At 43.6% G+C, this 13,310-nt stretch overlaps 1 protein-coding gene across 8 annotated transcripts; it reads left to right on the forward strand.

Annotated features, from left to right (window-relative positions):
* Positions 1-400: 400 nt before the first annotated feature.
* TSEN2 (tRNA splicing endonuclease subunit 2) lies at positions 401-11,581 on the forward strand. 8 transcript variants are annotated; one of them, XM_017832779.1, is made up of 12 exons: positions 401-424; positions 1,363-1,558; positions 2,392-2,473; positions 3,104-3,140; positions 5,201-5,714; positions 5,832-5,909; positions 6,447-6,497; positions 7,087-7,252; positions 8,904-8,940; positions 10,186-10,297; positions 10,711-10,800; positions 11,250-11,581. In XM_017832779.1, the coding sequence occupies exons 2-12, from the start codon at positions 1,385-1,387 to the stop codon at positions 11,307-11,309; spliced, it is 1,401 nt and encodes a 466-aa protein (XP_017688268.1). In that variant the 5' UTR covers positions 401-424; positions 1,363-1,384; the 3' UTR covers positions 11,310-11,581. The 8 variants fall into 8 exon arrangements, 6 of the variants coding, with proteins under 6 accessions (XP_017688268.1, XP_017688266.1, XP_017688269.1 ...); XR_001877683.1 differs by lacking the exon at positions 401-424 and adding an exon at positions 439-482 and having other exon boundaries at positions 10,157-10,297; XM_017832777.1 differs by lacking the exon at positions 401-424 and adding an exon at positions 439-482.
* Positions 11,582-13,310: the final 1,729 nt, after the last annotated feature.

Below are 13,310 nucleotides of genomic sequence, written 5' to 3' on the forward strand. Positions count from 1 at the left end.
GCTCCGGGCCGGGTGTTCCACACAGTGTCACCTTCCCGCACTTTATGGTGTTTGAGCCGCAGTGCCGTTTCACTTGCCCCTGGGGACACCACGGCAGCCCCGGCGGAACCACGACCGCACCACCGGCGGGGACATCACCACACAACAGGCGGGGACATCACCGCACCACCGGCGGGGACATCGGCAGGGACATCACCGCGGCCCCGGCGGGGACGACAGCGCTGCAGGGCGGGGCACCGGGCAGCCCCCTCCTGCCTCTGCCCGCCTGGAGCAGCTCCGCGCCCCTCGCTCGCAGGCCGGGGGTCCCGCAGCCCGGGACCCGCAGCCGGAGCCCGCCGTGCCCCGGGGCTCCCCCTCCCCTCAGCCCCGGCACCGCGGGCGCGCGGCCGCGGCGGGACGGGAGCGCGCGAGAGGCCGGGGCTCGGTGCGCACGCGCGGGGGGGCGGGGCTGGCGGCGCGCGGGCCGTGGCGCGGCGGGGCCGGTGCGTGAGGGGAGAGGGGGGGGCGGGGGGCGAGACCCCGGAGACAACCCTGGGAGCACCGCGGCAGGGCCCGCACCGGGGACGGGGGTCACGGGGGTCCCGCCCGTCCCGGTGCGGCCCCGCGGGGTCCCCGCGCTCCGGGAGCCGCAGCTCCGCCCGCGGCCCTCGGCACAGGGCCCGGGTCAGGGGGGAGAACCCACCCGGCCGCGGCCCCTCTGCAGCACCGCCCTCAGCCAGGGAATGTCAGGGCTGGGGGGACCCGCCGGTACCATCCAGAACAACCTCGGCCCTACCCGGGCACTCGCCAGTCGCACCCTGTCCCTCAGAGCGTTGTCCAAACGCTCCCTCTGCTCAGACTGTTCAGGATACTCCGTATTCAGAGACTTGAGTGCTGTGGTTTCTGCTCCTCTGCTCGTTCCTCTCCTTTATTCCTGAAGCGCTCACAGCATAACAGAAACTCACAGTTTATGTCCTGAAGTTTCCTTTGTAAACTCTTTCCTCTATGACCTTTAAGAAACCTGCAAATTGATAAATATATGAATATATATGCACAAATTTGTAGATTTATTAATATATAAAAATTATATAGATTCATAAATATACAGATGTATACTTATAAATTTTAAAAAATTATAAGTATTTTGTTTGTAAGTTCTCTTTATAAACTGTTGGCTGAGAACCATCCCCCCCAGTCTAGGGACAGAGATGAACAGAGAACACCAGCAGATCAGTGCCTGTGTTTGTACGGTGTAAGAGTTTCAGAATTAAACTTGTATTATGGTGGAGGATTCATTGATAATTTGTTATTGCCAAGGGAATGTTGCTGAAATATGGAAAAACACTAAACCTAAACACTAAAGCTTTTCTTTCCACTTTTTAGGAGGAAATATTAACATCAGGAAATGGCAGAAGCAGTTTTTCACCCCCCAAGAAGGAAAAGAAGAGTTTTTGAGTCCTACGAGGGTCCCTTCCCTGTGGATGTGGGTGGGAAGGATTTCAGAATGTGCCAGGCTGAAATCATCAACAACAACGTGATTGTGAAGAACCCAGAGGACATTGAACAGCTCTATAACAAGGTGCTGCACCCTGTTTGCACAGTATTTTTAGTGTTTTAATTGCAGGTAAAGCATAGTACTGGTTAAAATCTGCTGCCTTTATGTTTTCCCGCACCTTCAGCCTTGTGTGATTCTCTGTATCTCAGTTCTTTCCTGAAATCAGTACAAAACATATATTCTGGATCAAATGTGAATAGTATTTCTTATCCAAGCAAATAAATATTTTGAATGAATCGACATTGTGACCTAAAAAACAGCTGCAAAGCCTTCATGTTTGTTAACGTCTCCTTTCAACATTTTATGTAACTTCTTAAAAGCGCTTTCTTGTTTTTAAAGCCCAGGAGGTTGGAATATTAATATTTTATAAATGCTTCTGTAATTATTTTAGCTTCAGAGTGATTTATTCCTGTGTAAAATAAGCTACATTACTCCTTTTATGCCTGAGTACCATTTCAGCACCATTCTTGTGCAGTAGTATCTCTTTGGTTTCCATCATGCATTGTCACAGCATCAATACACAGGTGGTGTCTCCTGCATTCGTTTTGAAATGTCTGTTTGGAGATGTTGCCTGACAAATATTTAGAATTGAGGAGAAGACCAGACACCCTCCCAGTTAAACCACCATACCTGGTTAAATCTCTCAGTGCAGGGGTTTAATACTGATTTAATACTGGTTTAATACCAGTTACCAGCAGATAAACAAGCTCTAGGCAAAGCTTAAATGCTGCTGAATTTTAGTTGTGTTTAGTTGTGAATTTTAGTTGTGTGGTCTTGGCAGTCCACATATTGTAATTTGGAAATAAATTCATCTGTTTGTTAAGAAATAATAAGGATATTTTCCCTTTCCTTTGCAGGGCTATTTTGGAAAAGGAATCCTTTCAAGAAGTCGGCCGGTGTTCAGCATTTCAGACCCTCTGCTGGTTGCTAAGTGGCAAGGTAAATGTCCTCTGATAGTTCTTCACTTTTCTTCACAAGGATCTCTCTCTCCCCCTCTCTGGTACTTGGGGAATGCCTGGGAAAAACCCAGGAACAGGAAATGTGTCATAGCTCCTCAGTGCACTCTCCTTGCCTTCCTGGGGTTGTTCCTTGGGAAGTCTGTAAGTAAAGGGATCCTTGGGCTTCTTTTCAGATAACTCTCCAGTTTTTCTTGGGTTTAATCTGTAGGTTTTAATGTCCATGAAATCATGAGGGAAGGATATGGGAAGTTTTTAATCTGCTTGTGGCCAATTGCATCCAGTCTGCTCTTGGTTGTTTATACTGTCATTCTTTGCTCATCTTTCCTGTGACAGTTAAGTCTCAATGGGCATCACTGGATTTTCTCATATCCCTTCATCATTGTCTTTTTGTGGGCTGGAGAAAAAAAGGTGTATTTAGTTGTTCTCTTGTGCAGGCTGTTACCTCTGTACCTTTCCTGGTTCTGCTGTGTCCTTGAATACAAGTGGGACCAAAATGGCTTTGAAGACTGAGAATGGGGGTAATTGTCAGGCTGCAGATCGCCCCAGTGACCAAAACCACACAAAAACATCTTTATATTGATGAAACAATGTATGGTTTTTCTTTGTACAGGTGTTAACACAAACATGCCTATAATTACATCTCAAAAGTAAGTTAATTTGCTTTAATTTATTCTTGGTGCTTTTAGGAAACATATTATTCTGATTTACATTTTTTTCTTTCTGGTTTCCAGGTTGTTGGCTGTAAAAATGATGATTTGCTTCTATTTCTTTTCTCATTATTTCATTTATAAATCGTATTAGAAGAACTAGAAATAGAGTGGGGGATATTCAGTGTGGTTTTTCATGTAATCTTGCAGGTATTGATTGCTGAATAGAGGCCAAGACTGAGTACATGCATAGTAGGGTGGGTGATTAATCGTAATAATCATAATAAACTTGTGTCTTAGCTGAGGAGGAGAAAAACAAGTTTCTGGGGTAGGCTTTTTAAAACAACTTCCACTTCCTTAAGGAATTACTATAGCGTAAACTGAAGCAGCTCTTGAATTTTTATAATGCACTAATATTTTACTTTTTAAATATAAATTATCAGTTAACATTGCTAGTTTGTCCACTTAGCAAAACAGAGTGTTGGACCATATTTTTATTTTGCTTAAATAGTAGATGAACTGTTAAGCATGTGCAGGTGGGTTACTCAGTTTGTTTCAATCTTATGATAATTTTAAAAAATTTACTTAAATTTGAAAATTATGCTCCTTCAGTCCTCGATTTTAGATAAGAAAAACAGTATCAATATTACTGCTAGTACAGTTACTACTGCTCACAGAAATACTCGCCATTCTTATTAGTCTGTCTTGTGACAGCTTTATGTGCCAGCAGTGCCTCAGCATCAGTGCAAGTGTGATTATTGGTGCTCAAAAGGCATCGTGATCTGTTCCGGTAGAGATCTGGAAGTGCAACTTCTATGGTAATTAAATCATAGGACCACGAGGAGTCTGGTTTATATAACAAAGAGTACAGCACTGAATTGTACAGCTTTATTATGAGGCTTCACAGGGACTTGTGTTTGTGTTGACACGTGAAATTTGCATTTAGTTATCTCTGTAGTTCTTCATTACCTGGTCTGGAATTGCTGCCTTAGGATTTTGTTCAGGAAAGTAAAGAGTATTGTCCAGGTTCAAGGAAGGACAGCAGCCCTGAGGTCCCTGCAGCTGCACAGAGGGAAGATTCATGTCTTCAACTGGATATTAATGTTATTTTCCAAGAGAAATAACATGGGGCATGAACAGAGTGGTGTTCTTTGGGGCCCCTGAATCCAAAGGAAAAGGAGAGGGGAAAACATGTTGGTGAGAGTGCTGTTGCAGTCTGGTTGAGAGCGGTGATCTGCAGTCTTCCTCTGGATCCCACGAGTGGTTAAAAATGTTCCAAGACTCCAAGATTATATATCCTCCAGTTCAGGCAGGAATGCTCAGTACCTCCCTCAGGGCGGGGAGTTCCTTAATGGGTGTGAGGACAAGAGCATCCTCCTATCTCACAGGCCTCTTAGCACCTAATTTATAGCCTGAGGAGTCAGGCTCTATGGGCAGAGGGTGTAAATGGTTCATTGATAACAGTTTCTGGGAAATGGCATGGAGGGTATAGAATACACAGTTTTGGGTTACACCCATCCAGTGATGAACTGGTCTCAGCTGTCCTAACTAGGACAGAAAGGTACTTAGAACAGAGTTTTGAAGCTACTGCTCTCAGTTGTTATCTGTAAAATAGATGAAGTGTGTGAGAGCTCTGTATGCAAAGTCTTGTTGCATATTTTAATCCTGCAAGTTCTGCTACCAGGACATTTTTGGGGGGATTCAGGTTTAGGGCTCCCATGGGAGAAGGGACTTTTTGCCCAGTGGAGTTCTTGCTTCTTGAAACTACACAGTCCCTTGTGTAGCCCTTGCAGGGCTCAGTAGTGGTGTTTAGGCCACACAAATTTAAAAGGCAAAACCAGAGGAGGGGAAGAATCCTGATGCTCAGTGGTGTCACCTCCAAACCCCTAAAATCTGGAGCCCCATTGCACTGGGCACACTTGTGTTTGCACAGCAGTTGTTGGGGTGTGTTCAGATTTGCTTGTGAACTGTGCTGAATCCTCTGCTTTTAAGGGCCCTGTTTAAAAATGTTAATTAAAGGATGCAATGCCCTCCAAGTTCCCATTTCTCCTGTTTCCCAGGTACCAGCGACGTGTTCAGTGGGCCAGGAGTGTTTTGCAAGAGCAAGGCCTTGATGACTGCTCAGTTACCCAAATCCTTGAAAATTACACCAAACCTCTGGAGCTGACGGAGGGTGGAGCTGAACAAACCGTTAATAACAGAATGGGCCCACATAGAGAAAATACTGAACTTTCCAGGCAACCTTCTGCAGATGCTGGCAGTGCAGGAGCCCTGAGTGCTGAGGATCAGAATGGGGGCTCCAGGAAAGCCTGTCTGGAAGGAGATGCAGGGATGGGCCCTGTGTGTGGCTCTAAGGAACAGGAACAAGGTGACTCCAGAGGGCTGGAGGAAGGGTCCTGCCAGAAGGGTGGTGCTCCTGTGCTCTGTGGCTGTGAGGGGAAGCAGAGCCCTGAGCAAAGGGCTGGGCAGGGGGGCGAGGCAAAGGAAAATGCTCCAGAATATGTGTTGGTGCAAGAGGAAGAAGAAGAAGAGAGCTTATGTCCTGAAGATGACTCTGCTTGTTTACAAGGAAATGTAAGGAAAAAGAGTATCCCAATCTTTTAGAAAATCTCTAGCATCAGTGCTGTTTTCAGAATTCAGTATTTTTTCCAGTTAAAAGTTTTAATAATACAGTAATTTTTTTTCTTATAGCTTGTCAAGAAGGAGAAACTGGTATGTAGAAAAAATCCATTTAGGATTTTTGAATATTTACAGCTCAGCTTGGAAGAGGTATGTTCCAAGTACAAGTTGGTTTGCTTTTAATCTGAAAAAGTAGACATTAATCTATGTTACAACATAATTTAATACCTCTTTCCAAAGTACAAGGCTCTCCTGTGTCTCCTAAGGATTTGGATTGTCTTAGTCATTAAACTCCTTTTTAATAACCTGCAAGAATTACATGATATGGTTAAAAATATTTAGGGTCCAATCCCATTTACTTTAGATGAATAATCCCACTGGCAGAGAGACCAGTGATTTAAGTGTAAAAATACCAGGAATATAACGTTTAAATAAATCCTGTTTCAGTTGTGCTACCTCTAAATATATTAGTTTTAACACCAGGCCCCCAGGAACGTACAGCACAGGCAGAGATGGTTTGTAGCTTGTAGATTTTTCTGCATCTGTTGAAACGTAAAGGTCATGATCACAAGTCTCGTGACATGAGGACTCTTGTATCAAATTAATTTGAGCCTTTGTTCTTGCATGGAACATAAGCCACAGGAAGAAATGAGATATTAGTTAAACTTACTCTGTTTATTTTTTCAGGCTTTTTTCTTGGTGTATGCTCTGGGATGTTTAAGTATTTATTATGGTGAGGTAAGAGATTGGATTAATTTTGGGTTACTGGGGATACCATTAGTCTGGATACAGTTTGGTCTGAAATTTTTAGTTAATATGGCAGTAATTTATGCTGTTAATTCTGGAGGAGGAAATACTAAACAGAGTAATTGGCAAGTTTTTCTTGTAAGTAATGGTATTTCTGTTTATGAAATACCGGTCTGAAAGTTTTAAGTTTAACCAGACAAATATAATTAAGCAGAGTCCTTTTGCAGAGGAAGGTTTTTTGTTATAGTTTAGGCAGGAAACATGGGAAGGGCAAATAAGGGAGAAATAATACCTGAGATGGCAACATTCTTTGGAGCTTTAAGCATTAATCTCCAAGTATAACAAGCTATTGTTAATGTCATGGCAAAATAATTGAAACCTGTGCTTCTAGTTTGAGATTGATCAGCCTTTCCTTTAGATAAGGGCATTGTGGGACTGATTGTGAAATGCTAAAAGACCCACCAAATAGAGCAGCAGGTTTCTGGAAGTCTTGTATTTAGGGATTCCGTATTTCCTTGCCAGCAGCCCCCGCTGTGTGCAGCTGTCTGGCTGTCCTGGTGCTCTGTGTCTGTCTGTGCAGTCCCAGTGCCCTGTGTGTGCTCTGCAGGAGCCCCTGACCATCGTGCAGCTGTGGGAGGTGTTCAGCGAGGCAAAGCCTGATTTCAAGACCACCTACATGGCCTATCACTATTTCCGCAGCAGGGGCTGGGTGCCCAAGGTGGGGCTCAAGTACGGCACCGACCTCTGTGAGTACCTCCTCACCTGGAGCATCTGCACCTCCCTTCTCCTCAGGCAGGGCAGGGCTGCAGTGCCACAGGGGAATTCAGGCACTGCAGCAGCCTCTGCCCTTGGCAACAGACGTTTTTGGCTGGACTGTGGGTTGGCAGTAAAGTTGGGATGTGAGTGGAAAATCCCATCCCAGAGTCAGTAGCTGAAGAGGCAGCTTGAGAGGCCTGTTGTTTGCCTTCATGAGGTTAATAATTCCCGCAGGATTCCACTGGAATTCCCTTCCCAAGTGCTTCCATCCCCTTCTAAAAACGCCCTCTGCAGTGTCAACATGACAGTCCCTACAATAACAGGTTTGAATCCAGATCCAAATTCACAAAGTCCATGGATCTCATTCATCCCAGTTAATAGAAGCTGGACTTGTGCTGAACTTACTGCTAGGACTGTTTCTCTGGGTGGTTTTTCTCGGGGCTTTTTTTGGATAGAGGGAGAATGGATTTGTTTCTTTGTTAATGGTTGGGAGTTTAATCTTACAGAAATTATTAGTACTGTCCAAAATCCCTTGCTAAGTAGTTCAAGAACTACATTTAGCTCATGTGCACACAAACGGTACAGTAAAGCCTGTCATTTCAGGAGAATGTGCATTAAGGGAGGTGTTTTTTAATGATTGCTTGCAAACCAGCAGGTGTTTTAATGCTGCTGATGTAGTTGTACATTCTGGGGGTTGTGCTGAGCTCATCCTTGAGATAGTGAGTGGCTTTGGCTGAATTCATCCTCGCTGTTCTTACACCCTGGGTTGTGGATGGGGCTTTGCTGTTGATCACCTGATGTACAGAGAAATTGATACGAGTTGGTTCACCTTTCATTTGTGTGTTGGCCTGAATTTGTTGTTTGGTCACTCACTGCCTTTGGATTTGTGCCAGGCCAAGGAAGTGGAGTAGTTTAAGGTTTGGAGGAGTTCTGCCTTAGTCCTGAGCTTCTGTGCAAGCACCTTCTTAGAGTTGGTATTACTACAGTTGGTGATAATGGATAATTTTCAAGTCATGGTTGTCATGAATGAAGTGCTGCTCATCCCCTCCTGACAGGGAAAGCTGTGTAAGAAAAGCTCTGCTAGTTAAAGAAAGTCCCCTCTTACAACCCCCTGGCAAAGGGAAGACAGGAAATGTAACCCTTTAACTCAGTGACATCAGTCCAGCTGGGAGGAGTCTTGTGTACCTTGTATGAAGAGGGACCTTTTAGAGGGTCTGGTGGGCAGTATGGAAGAACCTGTGCCTCTCCTAAAACTTGTGGAAAATACTTGTTTGGAACAGAAATGTGATGGCTTACTGTCATTTTACTTGTACTCCAGTGCCTCAGCTTCTGTTGTAAATACAATGTCAAAAACATGAGTCTGTTGCAGAAAAATTCCATCCCAAACTTTTTCCCACGGCAACAGCAAACTGTCCTTTGGCTCTTCTGATTTATCTTTTACCTACTCCACCATTTCTTTGTCTCTTCCCTCTCTCTACTCTTGCTGGAACAACTTAATTCTGAGCAGGATTCAAAAGCATTGAAGTTTCGTCTTGTGTAATTAAAACTTAGAAACCATTTGACAATATTGATTGACCCGGGTATTAAACTCTGATGGGAACTCTGTGATTATCAAACTAAGGTGTTTCTCTTCCATTTCAGTGCTGTATCGAAAAGGCCCCCCCTTCTATCATGCCAGGTTTGACATTCTTGTTTCTGTCAAATTTCTTTGTTTCAAATTAGATTTCTTTCACACATTCTCACTGCTTTAAGTACATATTCATCACTCAGAATATATTGCTGGATGTATTCATACTGGGAATGTGAAAATCCTTTTAGCAGAGGTACTAAATGACACGATTTAATTGAATTTAAGTAACAGACATTAAAAATTAGAAGTTGCAGTGAGCATATTTAACACTTGTATGATGAATGCACTCAGGAAAGTAACTTGATTTATAAGTAAATAAGTAAAACTGACTTTGGAAAATATATGGTATGGGTAACTTATGTAATTTGGGAGATGATATGGTTTGAAGCTGGCTCCCTGCCAAGTCTCCAAACCTTACCACAAGAAGTCTCCCCCCCGCCCCCCAAACCTCAGGGAGAAGAGGGAGAAAAACAACGAAGAAAAACTGAAACGAGAGAGAGAGCTAAAGCAATATATATATATATAAATATATTTACACTTATGTTACAGTTAAATACAATTGAAATATATATACAATTTCCCAAGGGAAAGGGAAGGGGGAAGGGAAAAGGAACAAAACCAAAATAAAATATATATATCCCAATTAGTAGCCCAATATCTAGCAACTAAAAAAAGTTAGCAAAGAAATAGCTCACTACTCTCCTTGGGACAGCGGAGCGTCGCTCTGGACCGATCGCCGGCAACCTCCACCTCCCAAGGTCGACAAGGCCCAACCAGGCCTCACTCCCCAACACGGCAGACCCGACAGCAGGGAACCTGCACCTCCAAGCCGCCAAAAGGAAAAGAGAGCGAAGGCCTCTCCTCCTTTCTTCTTATGGTCTGGCTTACGTAAAAATCGTAGGGAAAACTGGGTAAATCTGGACCCTTCCTTGGTTACAAACTGGTCACCAAGGAAGGCCCAGACCAAACTACCACAGGAGAAGAAATTTTAAAGGGATGATAATTGTCTTTATTCATTAGCTAGTGAGGTAAAATAAATTAGTTAAAAATGTCAGCTTGGCATTCATAAGAGAATGCTCCAGACATCAGGGTGGGGACGGCAGGTGCCACTGGGCATATTCCCAACTTCATTGTTTCTTCTCTTTTCCTTGTAGAAAGAGACTGGAGTTTCACAATTTGCTGCCTCTATGCTGGCATATTGTTTAACACCAGTTTTTAGCCTCTAGTTCTTAAATCTTCTTGCTAAAATGGTAATTTCTTTCAGTGGACTGTGCTGTGTGCTCTGTTGTGCAGTTACTCTGTCCTTGCTGAATTGGTGGATGATGATTTCCAAGGATCTCTCCGCAGACCTCTCAGCTGGATGTCCCTGTCTGGGCTCAACAGAACAACTGCTAATGCTTCCAAGGTCAGTGTTTAAAACAGCTTTAACATGATAACGGGACAGTTGAGCTCCCAGGAGCAGGAGTTGGAGTGAGGCTGGGAAGAGAATCCTTCTGCTGAACAACACGTTTAGTTGCCAGTGGGGAAACAAGCTTCCTTGGTCAATATCTGTAAAGCTTATTAAAGCTTTTTACAGATGAATTCTGTAAAGCTTATTAAAGTTCTGGTGCCTGAAGGAGTGTTAAAAGCTGTGTGAGGAACAGAAGAAAGACCTGAGGGACACTTGTTTCCTGATGCCACTTCTGTTTTTAAAGCCTTCTCCATCTACCAGGCTTTTCTTTTGAAAAGAGAAGCTTGTTTTCCTCTGTGCTAGAGCTTCGAGCACAGTGCTTCCATAATCCCTTTGAATTCCTGTGTGTGTTTGCTGGTTGCCAACAGGAGCTGATGCTCTGCTATTTGATTAAACCCTCTGACATGACTGCAGAGGAGATGTCAAGCCCAGAGTGTATGAAGAGGATCAAGGTCCAGGTGAGTAGTTCCTGCCCTCTGTGCCATGGGTGGCTTTGCCATGGAGCAGCTCCACAGCTCCTTGGGAGAACTGTCCCTGCCTCTTTGCCTTGATTTGGATTTTTCAAGTGCAGCTGCAATAAAATAATTAGATTCCTTCATGCCCCAAGGCATGAGATGGGCATTTCAGGCTCTCTAAAAACTTCACATCTTCTGATCTAAAGTTTAATGTTGCTGTTACTGTCAATGTAAGCATTTGCATGGGGAAACGGGGGTGCCTGTGGAGACTGTTCAAAAATGAAGGGAGAAATATGTGTGAGACCAGCTCATGTCAGGAAGAAACACAGTCATCTACTATAATTTCTCAGTGGTCACATAATACACATCAATTTTAGAGACCTAATTGCCATCCCTCACTGATTATCTGTAGCTTTGGGGTTTTTTCCATAATAATTCCGGTTTTATTTCAGGAACTGATTGTCAGTCGTTGGGTTTCTTCCCGCGAGCGCAGTGAGCAAGATGAAGCTTAACTGACTGCATGGGAAAAAGTCACTTTTTAAAACTGCTTCTTATTGTTTTTTACCTGATCTCATGATGACCCATTGCCTCAGAACAGCTCCTGTCTACACATACAGTTGGTTTGTGTAAATGCTTTTTTAAGTGAGGTGTATTGTGTTTACTGGGGACAGTGCTGTATTGGAAAACATAACTGAGCTATAGTGATACATATGAAGGGGAGGAAAAATTAAAGCTGTGTTCCAGTTCAAAACAGAAAATAAAAATAAAATATGAAAGTATAAAATGAGTGGTAATTAGTAACATTTAAATTTTTAAATATTAATATTTGTTGCTATTTTAAATGTTAATATTAAATAATTTTTACTTCTCTGGCAGGTGAAGGCGTTAGAGCTGAATGGTCTGACTCCTGAATGTCTGCCAAATGCCTGAGCAATGAGGGATTAGACTGTTCAGAGTTGGGAATTGTAAGGCTCAGCACAGGGTCCTACATTTCTTCAGAAATGAGGGCTTAAACTTGACAGTCCTCAAATTTAATGCTTAAAACCCAGCAGTAATTACAATGAATCAAATAACCTTTTAGAGTATCAGTGGTAACTTTCCTCAACCAAAACCTGACTTCATAGCCTTGAGGAAATGGCAGGAGTTTGGATTTGGGGAGAGATTTGGTTGTTGCAGTATTGATTACTGTAACATGTTGTGATTGGGTGCCTGGACCCTGGGATTTAGCACCTTATTTTCACAATCACAGCTCACAATTGAGGAACTCTTCCCAGAATGTGCAGGGATTTTAGTGAATTCTATGGGTTAAGCACCTAACAGCAAAGTGAGGTGTTGGGCACCTTTCTCCATCTGGGTAAGATGTCTTTCTTCCCTTTAAAGTAAGGGCCTCATCCTGCCCTGTGCCAGCAAGATGCCCAGCCCAGCTGAGGCCCTTTCTTCTCTTGAGGATGACTTACTGTGCAGAAAATAACACAGCTTTGCTGAGCCAGTGAGAGGAACTCAGTGCCTCTAGCCTGGCAAGTGTGAGTCTTACATTCATCACTGCTTTTTTCCCTTTTATCCAGAACCTGCAACAGTTTATACACTTATTTTTGTTCCTATTGCACTGGTAGCTCTCTCTGTCCTGGCCTATCATGTCATATAGCAGATGAGGATAAACTGCAGTTTGGATGGAGTGAGGAATAGGACAGTGCTGAAATTTGCTACACTAGTGCCTGCTGTTTTCTAACTTTTTTTTGCAAGATTTAATCATCTGGAAGGCAGGTTCCTAATGCTGATGTTCACTAGTGCTAAGGCACATTAGGAAAAACAAACCAGCCAACCAACCCAGCAGGTGCTGAGCTGCTTTCAAGCAGAGCCAGGAGGTTTCAGTATCAACTGTGCTGCCTTTTAAGCCTTGCTGCTTCATTCAGGAATTTGAATTCCATCTAGGCTTCCCTGCTTCCCCATGCTGTTCAGGTTTTGTGAGAACACATTTGCTACAACAGTGAGGACACATCAGAGCTGGTGGCAGTGACACACTTTGTGCTGGTTTCACTCCCTGTAAGAGGGGCTTTGCCTTCTGGGCACAGGACCTTTTCCTTGTCTGGTAGAAATCGTGTCACCTCGACCTGTTCCCACCAAACACAACCCCACAATCATGTTTATTTGGGCAGTTTAGATTGTAGAACCATGTCACAAATGCTGGAAACTCCATACAACTCAAAGTGGAAAATCTTCCCGTCTTTGCTTTCATTTAATATGACTCCTACTGGAAGGACGTAAAATGAAATGTGAATTGCACAGAAGCTTTTTCAAGCTGAACAGGTGTGGAGGTGTTAGATGTAGGGGTCAAGGTGTTTTATTTCAAGCTGCAGAGGACTGTACTTCATGTTTCAGTGCTGGTGGATCAAATAACTTAGTTGCATCATTTGCCACTGTATTTATAATTTAGCACCTAACATACAGTACTTAAATTCAGTGAGGATTCTGCCTCAGAAACAGCACACCAGGATTTGTTTGTGAGCCAAATT

This window comes from Lepidothrix coronata, unplaced genomic scaffold (genome assembly GCF_001604755.1).
Source record: "Lepidothrix coronata isolate B3197 unplaced genomic scaffold, Lepidothrix_coronata-1.0 Scaffold205, whole genome shotgun sequence".
Taxonomy (NCBI): Eukaryota; Metazoa; Chordata; class Aves; order Passeriformes; family Pipridae; genus Lepidothrix; species Lepidothrix coronata.